This window comes from Tachypleus tridentatus, chromosome 6 (assembly GCF_004210375.1).
Source record: "Tachypleus tridentatus isolate NWPU-2018 chromosome 6, ASM421037v1, whole genome shotgun sequence".
Lineage (NCBI taxonomy): Eukaryota > Metazoa > Arthropoda > Merostomata > Xiphosura > Limulidae > Tachypleus > Tachypleus tridentatus.
Genome location: NC_134830.1, coordinates 140,287,193 through 140,303,950, shown reverse-complemented (window position 1 = coordinate 140,303,950; position 16,758 = coordinate 140,287,193). Strand labels below are relative to the sequence as shown.

At 34.1% G+C, this 16,758-nt stretch overlaps 1 protein-coding gene across 1 annotated transcript; it reads left to right on the top strand.

The window, feature by feature from the left end:
• The first annotated feature begins 1,506 nt into the window (after positions 1-1,506).
• On the top strand, positions 1,507-14,854 carry Coq5 (ubiquinone biosynthesis protein COQ3, mitochondrial). The gene is made up of 7 exons (XM_076508274.1): positions 1,507-1,796; positions 3,651-3,800; positions 5,263-5,475; positions 7,336-7,442; positions 7,947-8,035; positions 8,439-8,550; positions 14,662-14,854. Exons 1-7 carry the CDS (start codon positions 1,541-1,543, stop codon positions 14,770-14,772), a joined length of 1,038 nt encoding a protein of 345 aa, XP_076364389.1. The 5' UTR covers positions 1,507-1,540; the 3' UTR covers positions 14,773-14,854.
• The last annotated feature ends 1,904 nt before the right edge of the window (positions 14,855-16,758 follow it).

Sequence of the window (16,758 nt, the reverse complement as noted above, 5' to 3'; positions counted from 1 at the left end):
ATTCACTTTCAAATTTCACTGATTAATAAGTATATGTGTGTTTTCTCATAGAAAAGCCGCTAATTAATGATCTGTTGGGTTTTCACTTAAAATGGCTAGGGCTATATGTGATTGATAAAAATAAGTGTCCTATATTTTATCATTTTGGTAAATAGCACTTTATAATACTTCCCTCAGCGTTAAGTGTATGGTTGCTTAGCGTTAAGTCTATGAGCTTATAACGCTTAAATTCGGGAATCCATAACCCTTGCAGAAATTATCAACAAACAAACAAAAGATAAATAACTCTTATAATGGCTAAGTGTGGTTCAGTGCTCAGTAATTGATGGAACAATACATCCCAATAAGGTTAAGCTTGTTATTTTTTTACATATTTTTTTTAAAGGCCCTACACTACGGCTTGCAAATAAGAAGAATATAAGAACATATCAACTACTTCATTGTCGCTATACTATAATAATTGAAATACATGTATTATAAATGACTGGAAATATTGTTTTGGGTCATTCAACTCGACACTTTACATACTACACTTCCAACCAACTTTTCAGATAAGTAGAAATAATATCTATAAATCTTGCTCAAAATTCACAAGTGTGCAGACTTTAATGACGTTAATATTTAACCTGTGTGAAAGCCTGTCTTTCACATTACATCATGCTCGATTTTTTTGAGTTGTCGGAATAAGAGGAGCCATAAAGCCAAAATGTATTTATCCAAAGAGAATAGTTTAATTTCTGTTTGCCCATTATCAATCTATCGATGAGAATGCAAGGGGAGCATGAGAATGGGTGACGTGAAACTTTATAAATGTAATGAGTGTAAGTTGAATAAGCCTAAAATGAACACATAGTAGGGGATCGCCTAACTTACTGCCAAATGCATAAAATTTATCCTGCAAGGTTGTTTGTTTTTTAATTTCGTGCAACGCTGCACGAGGGCATCTGCGCTAGCCGTTCCTAATTTAGCAGTATAAGACTAGAGGCAACGCAGCTGGTCTTCACCACCCACCAGTTTGTTTTGAATTTCACGCAAAGCTACTCAAAGGCTATCTGAGCTAGCCGTCCCTAATTTAGCAGTGTAAGACTAGAGAGAAGGCAGCTAGTCATTATCACCCACCGCTAACTCGTGGGCTACTCTTTTATCAAGTGGGATTGACGGTAACATTATAACGCCCCCACGGCTAAAATGGCGAGCATGTTTGGTGCGACGGAGGTTCGAACCCGCGAACCTCAGATTGCGAGTCGAATGTCCTAACCACCTTGCCATGCCGGGTCGAAAATTTCATATTACTTCATTATTTTAAAATACACCCATAACATGGATAATTTGGCTCTAAATTACAAAATAATACTTGCAAATTTTGACTAGTTTATTATACTTTTAAAAAAGGGTTATTTATTTAAATACCAAGAAATATATATATATATATATATATGTTTATTTACTATTTGTGTTTCAATTATATATAAAATTATATTTATTTTGCTCATTAGATGGCAGCAGCATATTAATAATAAAGATTAACAGATAATACATAATGGCGTTAAATGTAGTTAAAGTTCCTTTTATTATTATTAAGTTAGTTAATACAACTCGCTTTCGATATCCGCTTAGAAAAATTTTAAATTTACCAAGCTTCTCAGTAATGTATTCAAGAAAGTCATCAATAGTAACTAACACAAAAGAAACCAATGATTCATCGAATAAAAACGCAACATCTCAAGAAAATGAAGACGATGCAGAGACGCATTTTGGATTTGAACGCGTTAAAGAAAATGAAAAAGCCAACAGAGGCAAGCTATATGTAATATTTAAAGTTTTATTACTGAACTGAAAACAGACATTGAAAGTTTTAGTTAAACCTGAATTTATCTTGATATAAGATTAAACTGAAGTAAACTTTAATAGTGAAGAAGAAACCATGCCAACGGTTCGTATTAAAATTTAAACTAAACTTTTAAAGTTAAACGTAATTTTCTGCGAAAACTGAAAAAAAATGTTTTTTTTAAATGTATTTGTAAATTAATAGGTAAAAGTTCATATGGATACAAGTAAAATTTATATTAGCTGAAGTAATGTTTATTGTGGGACAATTGTAAAGTAAATAAACAAAAATTTATCAACTGATTTTCATTCTCAGTTTTTAATCAAGTTAATGCTTACCTAACCAATTGTCTCTGACCATTCAAAATTCTTGGAATTGCAACAGCCAATTTCAAAATATATACCCATAATGCCTCAAACAATAACTTTCCTTACCCTTGCAACTGTGGACTTAAACATGACATGGACAAATATTATTAAAGATGTGAAATATCCTAACCTATATATAGGTGTTGTCACAACAAAAGTAACAAAGGAAAAATATTTTGTTTATATTTGTCATGTGTTTTGTATACATTATTTATCATTCTGTGCTTATTTAAAGTTCTCAGGGATGGACTTTTTTATCTTCCACATTTGTCAACAATTATGTTTATTTATTTAGAGTTTAACTTAATATTTTGAATGTCAACTGTTGTAAAAAGTTCTGTGTAGAAATGGCTTTCTAATATGTGATACATATCTTAGTGTGTAGGATTGGTACAAGGAAAACATTGCTTTCACTCTATATAACAATGTGTTTAGAGTCAATATAACAGAATGTGTTTCTAGAGTCTATATGACATAATGTGTTTTTAGAGTACATATAACTGATTAGATTCCAAGAGTATATAAACATCTAAGCACACTCTCTACATTCCAACACTCAGTTACACCACCCCTTTCAAACATGTGGTCAGCTTGCGATCAGTTACCTCTTTCTTACTTTGTGAACCTGATGATGACTGGAGAAGGTCGAAACATTGACTGCTCCTCTATGTAAAAAATTTTCTCAACCCAAACGAGATGTTTTTACATAAGTATTTTTCTCTACAAGTGGGTTTTCTCGACATCACTGATGTAACAGTTTTTGTTTCTAGCATATGAATTTTGAATAGGTTTTTATGTTTTTTCTGATATGTGTAAATATTAGACCAAAAGTTTTGTATAATGGAGGAAGATGAGTTGTACCTCTAGCATTATATTGATATCAGTAAGACATACTTTGTAGTTTTAAAACTTTACTAAATTTTTAAACTGTTTTTATCTATATGTATTTTACTGTTATAAAAATTACATCTGCTTACAAACCTTTTCCAAAAAATTAATTATAATATTAAATCTTCAATTTTCAAACTATGGTAGAAGCAGTTTCATAAACAAACTGTTAGTTTACTTTTTTTAGTAAATGAAATACTTGAATATTATCAGACTTAAGTCTTCTGAGAGGAAACAAAATGTTTAAGCCTTAAATTATTGTTGAAGTTTATGAAGCTAGAAATCAGCTTACTAAGAACACAGTCTTCCTCCCAGCTCATTGTAATAACATCAAAAACTAAAAAACACATTTAAGGAATGAAGAAAAGTATATCTATTCCTTTGTTAACCTGACTTAGGAAGGTCGAAACATTGTTTTCTGCTTAGTATTGTAATAATTTTTGATTGCTCATAAAAAAAAAAATTTAATAAGTTTTTCAAGTTAAAGATGGTATTTTATAGAAAATAAATCATTGGTATAGATTTACTTTGAATTCATGAGCTTTAAGTGTATCTTGTTATTTCAGTCCGCTCTGTTTTCAGTAACGTTGCCACACGATACGACTTGATGAATGACGTGATGAGTGGTGGAATTCACAGGTTATGGAAGGATTATTTTATTAAAGTGCTGAGTCCAACTCCTGGCACAAAACTTCTGGATGTAGCTGGTGGAACAGGTACATTTTGGTTTGATACCAGAGTTAAAGAGTTGAAAAATTAATACCAATTAAGTATTTGTGTTTCTAGTAAACATTGTATAGAAAGTAATGTATAATAAATATTAAATTTATTTAAAAATCCTTGTTTGGTACATATGTGCAAATTTATAATACATGCAAGAATGAGCATGGTCACAAGTTGACAAGAATCCGAAACCCTGAATCTATGAATACTAATACTTGGAGGGTAAGAATATGTAACATGTTACCAGTATGAAAATAAAACACCAAGTGTGAATATATATTTATATGGATTAAGGATTATATGAATGAAATAAACTGTTTCATTAATTTTTTTATTTTCACATCTTAGCTGTACTCATGTAACAAAATAATCCACATGTTAACAATTCTAAGCTGTAAATAAAGGTTTTAGGTTTGTTCGTTATGTACAATATTTATTATAAAAATACAAACACCTTTCTAAATAGCTTTAATGAAACCCTTGATAGTTTGTTTGTTTTGTTTTTTGAATTTCGCACAAAGCTACTCGAGGGCTATCTGTGATAACCGTCCCTAATTTAGCAGTATAAGACGAGAGGGAAGGCAGCTAGTCATCACCACCCACTGCCAACTCTTGGGCTACTCTTTTACCAATGAATAGTGGGATTGACTGTCACATTATAATGCCCCCACGGCTGAGAGGACGAGCATGTTTGGCACGACTTGGATGCGAACCCACGACCCTCAGATTACGAGTCGCCTGCCTTAACATACTTGGCCATGCCGGGCCCCCTTGATAGTTTACAGAATTTAACTTGAAACTCCTTCAGTTACTGTTCAACTTAAAATAACTCCACAATAAATAGTTTTGTTTTCACCATCTTTATAACTCTTCTTAACAAACCATACTTTGCATTACAAATTTTACAATGTCAAAATTTAACACCTTGTTGTGGATAAGATCTAATCATGATTATATCCGAAATAATGATTATTTTTGCCATACTAACAGTTCCTGAAGATAGTTCTTGATATCTACTTTCCACCACCAGACACTGACTAAAACTTCCGACTTTACTTACAATTATGGTTAAATCATTTTCATCACTTTATCGGTATTCTGAGTGTATAGTTTCACATTTCTCAGGACTAAAACAGATTTAAATATAGTTGACCAGTTGCTAAGCCTACTGAAAATTTCTCTCTAGCATCAGTCTCCCGTCATTTAGTGTGAATAGCATACATGTTGCTGTCTCATACTTCCTAAATAGAACAAACAACAAAGATTATTAGCTATTTTTTGTTATTTAAATTTGTATGGAAACCTATTTTAAACTGAAGTGGTTGTTCTTGATAAATCCATGTTGCTGTAGGTATATTTTTGTATGGGAAAGAGAGACCATTGAATTTAGGACAAATTGATATATTTTTAATGTTTGATTTTGTTCAATGATTTCTTTCTTTCTTACTTTCTAAGGTGATATTGCTTTTCGGTTTCTGCAAGCTGTCCAGTACTTGAAGCCTATTGATGAGAACATTCAACTTGAGAATCCGTTTGACTCATCAAGTGAATTGCTGTACAATGAAAGCAGATTGCAAGGACCTGAGTCACTTGTTGTAGTTTGTGACATAAATCCTGATATGTTAGAAGTTGGCAAGAAGAAAGCTAAAGAACATGGTATTGGTAAAGGTAAGAAGTCTTTCATTATATATAACTTTCTGATGAAGAACTAAAAAGATGTTCTTGAAGATACCAAGGTTGTGATTGGTTAATGTTTATTAAAACATTTCAAGAGATTACACGAAACATGAATAAAACTTCACTAATTTGTAAAAACAAACTTATTGACTTGATTTCATCATCTATAGTAAAGAGTAACCTTTATCTAACCTTAAAATAAAAATAATTCTGCTATAACAATAAAAATATTAAACATCAGATGAAATTAAAATGTTATTTTCAAACATTATAACTTCAGGTGTTAAGTGTTCTGTCAACAGTAACTGATGGATGTGTCAAACAAATTTGGTTATCTAAGAGGTATGAACAGTGTCAGTCTTTGGTTGTTTGTATCCTCTAAATGAAATGAAACCTGGCAGATTGTTGTTTGTAATCAGGTACTGGCTTGAAGCAGGTGTAAACAAGTTTTAGGGAAAAACTTGTTGTATTTAACTCGGTAGACTCTAAAATTAAACTGTTTGTTGCTTATTTTATGAAGAAATGTGAAATGAACTTTCTTCATCATAAGAGTTAAGTAAGTTAATATAGAGAACGGACACATTTCTTCACTGTTGTTTACATTTAATTAAATAATTGTAAATATGTTTCACTTTGCATTTTGAACTGTATTAAGCATAGGAGCAGTTGTTATTAAAACCCAGTAATGAAATAAGGTGGCATTACTAAACATCACTCCACACATATTTTAGAACTGGTCCCTCTGTGCAGAACGTGTGATGAAACCATGGATGATCCATGCTAGCTTATCTCTGTATCTCTTACAATAAAGTGTAGTTGACTCAAGAAGGTGTATTCTGTACTTGAGAATACATTTTTACTTGAAGTGGGTTTCTCGTCATCATGAATTATCTCTATAATTATTAATAACTCTGGTAGGATGTACAAAATACAAGAGAAAGATCACTAAACACATCCTATAACACCTCAAGTGAATAATATTTTTCTAAGTTGTTCACCCATTCAATGCTATTCCAGCAAAACTAATTAGAGTGTAGGTGAACCAAAACACTAAATGTAAAGTATAGTTTGACGATAACATCTGAGAGTCATGACAAATTTATATTAGAAACTTGTGAGAAAAATCTGTGAAATAATTATATGTTCCTTTCTTATCTGATTAAAAAACCATGAAGTATGTTTGCTAAGTAGAGAATTCATAGAATGCATACTGTCATTGTCAGAATAGAGTTACCTGTGTAATATTTATCATTGTCAGAATTGAGCTACCTTTGTAATATTTACCATTGTTGTCAGAATAAAGTTACCTGTGTAATATTTACCCTATTAATTACACTGCACAACAAAGTTTTTGCTTCTTGAACACTGCTGGGTGTTCCTTATAGATTTTTGGCTGCTAATCACGAAAATTACATCGAAATTTGCCCATCGCTTACCATTTCATTGATATCTTCAGTTTCACGAGGACATTGCTACAATGGAAAAACGATACCAGGGCAACTGTAATCCATTATGCTTGCTGACTACTGTTGGACACTGCAACGTGATGCACCGGACATTGAATCCAAACGAAAATCAGGAGCAAAACACTTTTAATTATGTTGAACTCAATAGTGTATTGGAAACATAAACGCAATTAAATACATTATTGCTGGTAAACTGTTAACTGTCTATTTCTCAGAGTTCCTACGTGATGAAGCAAAACCAAAACTATATTTGTGCATACCCACCAGGTACCTGTCACAATAAGCAAAACCTTTTCAGGAAGCAAAACTTCTCAAACAAATTGTTGTGCAGTGTTATGTAAATGTTCCAATAGCTGAGGGGGTCTACTCTTTTTTTTTTCCCCAGGAATATTTTGGAAAGAAGGTGATGCTGAGAACCTGCCATTTCCTAACAACTCTTTTGATGCCTATACAATAGCTTTTGGAATACGCAATATAACACATATAGACCTGGTAAGGTTACGTGGTGGTTAGATAAATAGTGACTATAATTTTTCACCATAGTTTCATGTCTTAAACAAATAAAACTAAGTAAAGTGGTAGAAATATGAAGATGGAACTTCTGTCAGTTTTACCTGTACAGTAACATGTAGGTGAAATGAGACAAATTTCTGCAGAATTTTTTATTCATATGAAAGTTTACCAGAATGTGGCTGATGTTGGTTTATTCTTGATGATGAGAAAGCCATTTGCTGTTGGTTTAGAAATAAAATGTTTATTTTATGTATCTAAATAAATTATTTCCATGTGGAATCTTGGAACACGTCTTTTACTTTTTTTACATGAATAATTGTAGCAATATAACAGTGGATATTAATTCTACCTGTTTCTATAGAAACACAACTGTGTAAAAATGGTTGGTCTGTTCAAACCTTCTTCATTCTCTACAGTTTATCAAGTGGATTCAGTGTTGAATATGTTTATCTTAGAATCCTTTCTCTTGTGTCTCCTTTTAAGGCTCTTTGTGAAGCATTCCGAGTTTTAAAACCTGGTGGCAGGTTTCTCTGTCTGGAATTTAGTCAGGTAGACAATGGTTTACTAAACTGGTGAGTAATGATTACTTAAATATGTAGATCTGAATATCTTTATATGTTAATAATTTAAATCTTTAAAACTGATCAAATTATGTATCTCCACACTCTAGTGAGTTTAGTCTGTTCTGTTTATTAAACTGTATCTCTACACTCTGGTGAGTTTAGTCTGTTCTGTTTATTAAACTGTATATCTACACTCTGGTGAGTTTAGTCTGTTCTGTTTATTAAACTGCATCTCAACACTGGTGATAAAAGTAGTTTTGGTCTGAAAAGACGAGAGCCACTGTTCAGTATATTTTTTGTTTCTTACAATGTTAAAATGTTGGTAATTAATTTTGACATGTACAAAATTTAAGTTTCGTATTTCTCTCCTTTTGCTTTTTCTGCTAATCTCTCTATGTTTATATGATTTTAGGGCATATGACTTGTATTCTTTTCAAGTAATTCCTGTGATGGGACAACTTTTTGCCCAAGACTGGAGGTCTTATCAATATCTTGTTGAGAGTATCAGAAACTTTCCACCCCAAGTAAGTTTCAAAAGTATTCATACAGGCAGAATTAATAACAGAACTAGTAATACCATGGTGTTACAAAGTAAGTAAAAAAGATATAGTATGTTGTAGATACTGTATAACAGTTTACAAATATGTGAAGCTTTGAACAGTGAGAATGTTTACATATGGTTGTGTTCAGTTATTATAATCCAACCAAGAACACCTGATCTAAATTTATTTATTTAGTGTATTTTAATATTAGCCCTTTGATAAATATTTTGTAAAAGGATCCATTGAATAATTATTTTCTAATTCATTCTTTTTTTTATCTTAATTATTTTAGAATCTTTATTTTTGTAGGAACTAGCATTTTAAGGTTAATTTCGTTTGTCTATGTTTATTTTCAGAAACAACCAGGTTTACGTACAGGATGTGACATTAAATCCCACATATACGTAATTCTTTCTTGTTTCTACCATACAAATAAGAACTTCTACAATTTAAAATTATTATAGATGAAGAAATGTTATAGTTAAAATTATCTTTGATTTAAATTAATTACCATATTCCAATATGATTCTCTCCTCTTCTTACAAGATTAACTATTCTTATCTACTGCCACCCTTTATATGCACATTTTTTATTTATGCATGCCATAAGCCTTCGTTTAACCCCTGTTGAAATCAAATAATTCCAACTTCTCTTACATGCAAATTATCGTGAGTCACTTCACCACCAATAGGAGAGTGACATATTTGTGTGACTCCCTCGATACATCTTTACCAAACTGTCACTTCTTGTTTGGCAGTGGTTGTGGTCAGACATGTTCTCTTATTGTTTTTTTAAAGTTTCAAGTTCATCTCCAATAGACTCATTAAGTGGTCTTAATTTATTTTCACTTCTAGCTTCTGTTAAGACTGTTTTTTAACTTCAATTTCATTCCACTTTATTACAGGTTCATTATTTATATTTTCAATTCTTAATTGATGGTCTTCCTTGGAGTCACTACAGGAGTCACACCTGTGACAAGCATTATATCTCGTGCATCAGGAGTGGGCGACTTGATGGAGGACTTATCTGTGTTTATATGCAGGGAGATTGAATGTTACATGGGTCAACCTCTGTTTCTGGACCTCACCTTACTTTATCCTAATCAAGCTGGGCCTGTTCAGGCTAACAAGGATTGGGATCACCTATTTCCACCTCCTGATTTTGCCAGGCCTTCCAATACCACACCTGAGGAGTCAGTTAGGTCAAATTGGAAAAGTTCTTCCTCTGATCTACGCACTCAGGTCATCTTTTTCATCTCAGTTGGGTCCAAGCTTCTCCTCTACAACTTGGTTCCATAGAACTGTCAGTTTACCATGATCTTTCAGCTCACTTATTTTATGATCACAAGGTTCTGTTGCTTTTGGGGATGTTGTCTTCAATGACATCACTGATCCCCCTCAGTTGTACATATATGTAATCCCTTCACAATCAATAGAACCTTGCTTGAGATCCATTGTCCATTACTCTTCTTTCTACCCTGATTGGTAGTTTGACAAAACCCCATTCATTGTGGCCATCCCACTTCTTCCTCCTCCTCATTTATGTTTATATCTTTTCATGGATACATCCTTTCAGGACTTAGGTGTATTGGTCATTCACAAAGTCTTTACATATCAATGTTCTAGAGCTTCTCACGGTTCATTGGGCTTTGAATCACTTCTTTGTTCTTACTGGACATTGTCTGGTGATGATTCATTTTGACAATTCTATGGTGGTAGCACATATCAATCAACAATGGAGCATTCAGTTGAGATCTCTCTGTATTCAAATGTTGGATCTTTTATATTTGACTTGCATGCTCCAAATTCATCTCTTCGTGTGTCATATGCTGGGTGCTTTCAGTCTTTTAGTGGATCTTACTTCCTGTCCTGACTAAATATATACAACAAATTTTCCAGTGGCTATGTCATCTGTGGGGTTCTTACTCACACAAGTGCACTTGCCACATACCTCAGTCACAAGATACTCCTCTTTTGATCCATGGTTTCTCATCATTAGACTCTAGCAGATGATGCCTTTAGGAAGGATTGGCATCACAAATACCTTTTTGTTTATCCTCCGATCTGATTACTTTATTGAGTGATATCTCTTCTCCATACCACTCCATATTCAGGTTTACAACAATTGCAACTTTTCCCTCCAATACCTTTCTTCATCCACCTTGGTTGCTAGTTCTACATGCAACCATTCATGTCCTTCATGTTCACATTTAGCCTTTACCTGGTCCTTGGTAAGGATATCAGTTTTCTCCTGTCAGGTAGCTTTCTTTTTAGCTCGTTCCTTATGTCCTTTTTCAATGGAGCTGTATCAGTGCAAATGGAAAGTGTACCACATTTGGTCTGTGATTCTTGGATTCCCCACTAACCAATGCACTATGACTTAAGTGACATAGTTTATCACTTGATTTTTCAGTTCCCTTACTCTTGGATTATTGTATTGCCTTTTTCCTGATAACATTGACCCTTTTCTTCCCATTTCCTTACCATGCTAGCGAGTTTCTTCTGGTATTGTCGTCCTCCCAGATAGTCTCCTCTTCCAGACCAAGACACTAATATAGTACTCTATTCCTTCAATTTATTTCTGTTTGAACCACTTTCCTTGTGTTCAATGTTTCACCTTTCCCTTAAAATGCACTTCCTTCTCCTATTGGCCTGTGGATATCAGCAGTCTAATTTGTTTGCCATTGTCATTTCCCATACACTTTACCACCCTACCTGTATTCTCCTTTATCCAGGTTGTTCCTTCCTCCCAAAGACCTTGGTGACTAAGGAGGATAACTCCTCCTTTTTGCCAATTTTCCTTCCTTCTATTTCTTACATCTACCCTTTTCCCAATCTCGTTAGACTTCTATGTACAGTTAGTACTCTTCATTGTTATGATGCCCACACGGCTTCCTTCCATATACTCATTCCTGACCCTTGACAGTCTTCTTCAATCAGGGATATTTTTCCTTCTACCCTCACCAGTTAGGTCCAACTTTTGATTCAGTTGTCTTATTTCTCCCCAAATTTTTTTCCATGTATCTTCTTACCAGATTCAACACCTCATCTTTTCCTTCATGGGTCATTGGAGAAAATCCTACTGTTGAGCATGTGGACCACACCCAAAACCTTTTGTCTTCCATTATTTACACCATATCATAGTTTCCTCTTCACTTGTGACAATTCTTCAAGCTTCTGTTCCAACTGGGTAAGTTTATATTCATTCTCTCTTTTTTTCTTTCAGTGCACCTTGGTTCATTACCTTTCCAGATAAAATATGGAATCCTTACTTTGGCAAGTGGTATCTGCAAGATGTTCTTCAGTTTCAAATCCACACTGTGCAGCCTTGTTAATTTGAGCTTTATCTTCCATTTGGAAGATTGTTTGCAGGTGAATAACCATGTGATGTAATTACTTTATAAACATGTCCATTCTGGACCATACCACCCATACACTGCATGGATAAAAAAGTGGATAGGTGCCCATCTCTTTAAGTCTTATATTGAATAATTTGGTGTGGTCTGCTTTTCAAATTAGGGTTTCTTGGTCACCTATTGCACTGTCTCAGGTACTCACATTCCTCTGAGCTCTTAAGTGCATTCTACCCCATTTCTTCTTGCAGAGTATGGGAGTCCTCACCACTTTCCATTTTGAAGCTGCTGAGGTGATGAGCCATGGAGGCATCCTCCTAAATGGGTTTCACATAGAGATGGCTATAACCATTTATTGCAGAGTAGAAGTGTTGTTCTGTGGGTATATATGACACAATATTCTCCATATATATCCAAAAACCGCTCGTTTGGGTTGAGAAAATATTTTACATAAAAGAGCGAACAACGTTTCGACCTTCTTCGGTCATCGTCAGGTTCACAAATAAAGAGGTAACTGACCGGAAGCTGACCACATGTTTAAAAGGGGTTGTGCAAATGAGTGTCGGAACGTAGAGGGCGGTGTTAGATGTTTGAATATATAATTTTATTATATTAATATAGGTATAAAGGCATTCCTTTATATTGGTTTATTTTGGGTTTAAGTTGTTGTATAAGTAAGGCTTCTTTAATTTTGCGTTTGTTTATGTTTGTTTCTTTATTTAGTGTTTGAGTGTTTTCTATGGTTATGTTGTGTTTATTTGACTTGCAGTGTTCGAAAACGTGTGAAGGTAACTTTTTATGTTCTTTGAATCTTGTTTCCATTTCTCTACTTGTTTCTCCAATATAGAAGTTGTGGCAGTTATCACATTGTATTTTATAAACAATGTTGGTGTGGTGTTTGTCAGTGTAGTTTTTACATAGTATAGACCTCAGTTTTTTGCCTGGTTTTTGAATAAATTTGGTATTAACTGGAATGACATATTTTGTTACTAGTTTTTGCCAAATGTTGGTTATTTGTCTCTCCGACACTCAGTTGCACAACCCCTTTCAAACATGTGGTCAGCTTACGGTCAGTTACCTCTTTCTTTGTGAACCTGAAGATGACCGAAGAAGGTCGAAACGTTGTTCACTCTTCTATGTAAAATATTTTCTCAACCAAAACGAGCCGATTTTGCATATATATTTCTCTACAAGTGGGTTTTCTCGACATCACTGACAATATTCTCCAGTATGCATTATACACACACACAAAAAAATGAGATATGAATATGCAGTTCACCTCTTTAACTGAGAGCCCTCATCCTAACTCATGGCTGTGTTTCTGATTTATAGTAGAACAAATCGACATAAGACCTTACACATTTATGGTCGTCTATTTTTTCCATCGATCATACTCTTCCTTTGTTGTTTATCACAATGGAGGTAATGGGGATTGTTCAGGTTCTGCCCCTTTGTTGTTGGTCACAGTGGAAGTAAGGGGGCTTGTTCCAGCTCTGTCTTTATTGCTGTCCCTAATTGCATCTTAATTCAAGGATGTTATTGTTTTTTGGATAGTTGTGGTCTGTTAATTGTTGGATAAATTGATTTATATGAAATGAACAGCCTCTTGATATTGGATGTCAGGCCCCCAGATCGATAGAGCAGAAATACCACGTGTCCTGTTTAGGAGTCGAAGTGGTTCTAGATTTCCTCAGGTCTCTATAAGATGGTATGATCCTCATCCTGACCCTACATGGATGTTGGTTCCCAGTGGCATGGGATTTGGATGTAATTATGTAGTTGACGTACCAAGTGCAATCCATCACACCCTAGCTACTCTACACCTGGGGACAAGTCCCCACTTTTATACTTCATTGGATAAGTTACACGTACATTAGGATTGCTATCCTGCCACAGTTCTCTCACACTTTGATGTGGTCCTTTATTCTTCCTCCCTTATCTAATACACTTTTCATGGGTAAGCAAGAACTATACCTGATTCAGAAGTGGTGTGATTCCCCCTATGAGATGTTTGGATCTGACTCTCATTTTGAATATTTTCAGGGGATACTTCTGTCATTTCCTCTCATCAGTCCTGCCACCTAATCAATGTGGGATTCTAGTTAATCTTGTGAGAGGGGGGAAGTACCATATTGGAAGTTATAATTTTCTGAACTGAAAATTTATTTCTGATGTGTACTTCCCCCCTTCCTCCTGTGCTTACGTCTTCTGCCAATCTTTGAAGTGATTGTTCAGTGGAAGCATATAGAGAGAGTCATGTGCTTCATACATGTTACTGTTTTATTGGTATGGTAACGATGCATGGTTATTTGCATGGTAGATGTTAGAATTATTTGATCCAAGTAGGGGGAGCAGAATGGTAGTGGCATGCATAAATAAAAAATTTGCATACAGAGGGAAGCACATCACAAGAATAGCTAATCTTGTGAGAAGAGGTAAGTACCTATCAGAAATACATTTTGAATGAAGGAAAATTATAACATTGGGTTCTACATAGTTTTCAAAACAGGATGATTTTACAGTATTTTTTCAAAAGCAAAAAAATACAAACTAGTGGAACACTGTTGACAGTTGCTTGACTTTCAGTTTTAATGTTTCATATTTCCTGAAAAACTTTGTAAAGGTATTTGTTTGAAATGTAATTTGTTGTTTAGATAATGCAGCTAGCTCAGATGGGAATAGCTGTATCTTTCAACATTGCTGCTTCTCCAAGTAATAAAATCTGTTTTTGTTTTTTTCAGGAAACATTTGCTGAAATGATAGAAGAAGCAGGCTTTAAGGCTGTGTCATATGAAAATTTGCTTGGAGGAATTGCAGCAGTCCACTCTGCATTTAAGTTAAAGTTTAAATAATGTGCAATATTCTATCAACATGACAAATTCATTGAGTCTACGTAGTAATAAAACCCACAATAAACTGATTGTACATATGTAAAGACTTTGTAGAAAAAATATATTATTTCTTCACAAAGAATGGGCTACCCTTTTCAGATTGTCAAAAATGTGTTTTTCTGGAATAGAGAGTGAATGTTAGTTTTTGGTTTCCTATAAGTGTTATTAAATGTTGATGAACAACCCAACCACAAAGTGACAAAAAAACTACACACGTTTCACAATGCAAACATACATTCTGGCATCAGTAAACACAATTTTTTCTTCACTCAAATTCCACAAAAGTTTCTAAATTTAAATTTGTCAACCACTGTCTTCAAGAAAAGCCTGACCTGATTTTTTTCCACCAGCACATTCTGTTCAATGAAGAACTTGTTACGTCCACCTTTGTAGACTGGACGTCTTCCTGTTTGTAGTATATCTATCTACTTTCTTTCATCATACATTGACTGACGTGAATAGATCCACAAATAACAGACTATGAATACACGGTACCTTAGACCATGGTTTTTAAAACTACGATCCGCGGAACCCTTGGGCTCCTCCATAGTTATCTGGGACTCTGCTAGGAAATTTTAGAATGTTAATATTTTTTTCTTAAAACTATAAAATTGAACCAGAGTACAATGTACAATAAAGTGAAATATATCTGTAATATAATACGTTTATCACGTATTGGGCCTTTTAATATTTTATTCTGCCTAACGCCAGACGATTTTATTTAGCTTACGGGAAGTTCTCGCGGTGAAAGTGTTAGTACAATCTCAATTAACTTAGACCGTAGCACCACTGGTTGCTAGTAGATATGGCACCATCTCAAGATCGCATGCATCATTGAAGATGCAAGACAGCTGAGTAATTTTCGTATGAAACGTCGGTCAACCATGGATAGTGATGCCAATTATCTTCTGAAAGCCAGATCTGAATTAGCGGCTTAATTTCGAACAAAATAAAACATGACGTTACAGCTAAAACTTTTCCAAATTTAAAACATTGTGATGCAATTCGATGCAGTATCAATTCTTTTAATTTCAAAGTATATTCATACGAAGTATAATTATATTTATGACAATTATAATTGGCAATTGTTAGGTTAGGATAAATTTATTGTAGTTTAATTAGATACAGTATCAGTTCTTTTAATTTCAAAGTATATTCATATGAAGTATAATTACATTTATGACAATTATTACTGGCATTTGTTAGGTTACGATAAATTTATTGAAGTTTAATTAGAAAAACTTGGAACCAATGAGCTTTATGACGTCATATGCCCGCATAACGTCATGTTTCATTTCGTTCGAGATTTAGACGCACGTCAGATCTGGCTTAATATTTTGTTATTTAACTTTTAATATTTCTGTTTAAAAAATGTAAGAGTAATAGGCTACCATTTTCCTTTAGGAAAATATATTCTAGTAGCCTTTTTTCCACAAATCTTTATTTCTGACTTCGTTATATGCTTGTTTGTTTGTTTTTTTTAATTTCGCACAAAGCTACTCGAGGGCTATCTGTGCTAGCCGTTCCTAATTTAGCAGTGTAAGACTAGAGGGAAGGCAGCTAGTCATCACCAACCACCGCCAACTCTTGGGCTACTCTTTTACCAACGAATAGTGGGATTGGTTGATCTTTATAACGCCCACACGGCTGAAAGGGCGAGCATGTTTGGCGCGACGGGAATGTGAACTCGCGACCCTCAGATTACAAGTCGCACGCCTTAACACGCTTGGCCATGCCGGGCCATTCGTTATGGCAACACGGTATGATGATAACTAAAGTTCTTGAACGAGTTTCCATTAAGAAGCTATTTTGTGTCCGTGAAAATATTTTTGAAGTGCCAAAGATATAAGAATATGTTTTTAGACAAATTAATAATTAGTTCTCACCCTTATAATGGATAAGTGGCTGAATATCAGTAATAAACCTGATACGAGTAAAAATCTTCTT

Excerpts from the sequence above, each read along its gene's own strand:
- Coq5 (XM_076508274.1), top strand. The coding sequence starts at position 1,541 with ATGGCGTTAAATGTAGTTAAAGTTCCTTTTATTATTATTAAGTTAGTT. Across the intron at positions 1,797-3,650 it reads AAATGAAAAAGCCAACAGAG|TCCGCTCTGTTTTCAGTAAC; the intron begins GCAAGCTATATG and ends TTGTTATTTCAG. Across the intron at positions 8,551-14,661 it reads TCAGAAACTTTCCACCCCAA|GAAACATTTGCTGAAATGAT; the intron begins GTAAGTTTCAAA and ends TGTTTTTTTCAG.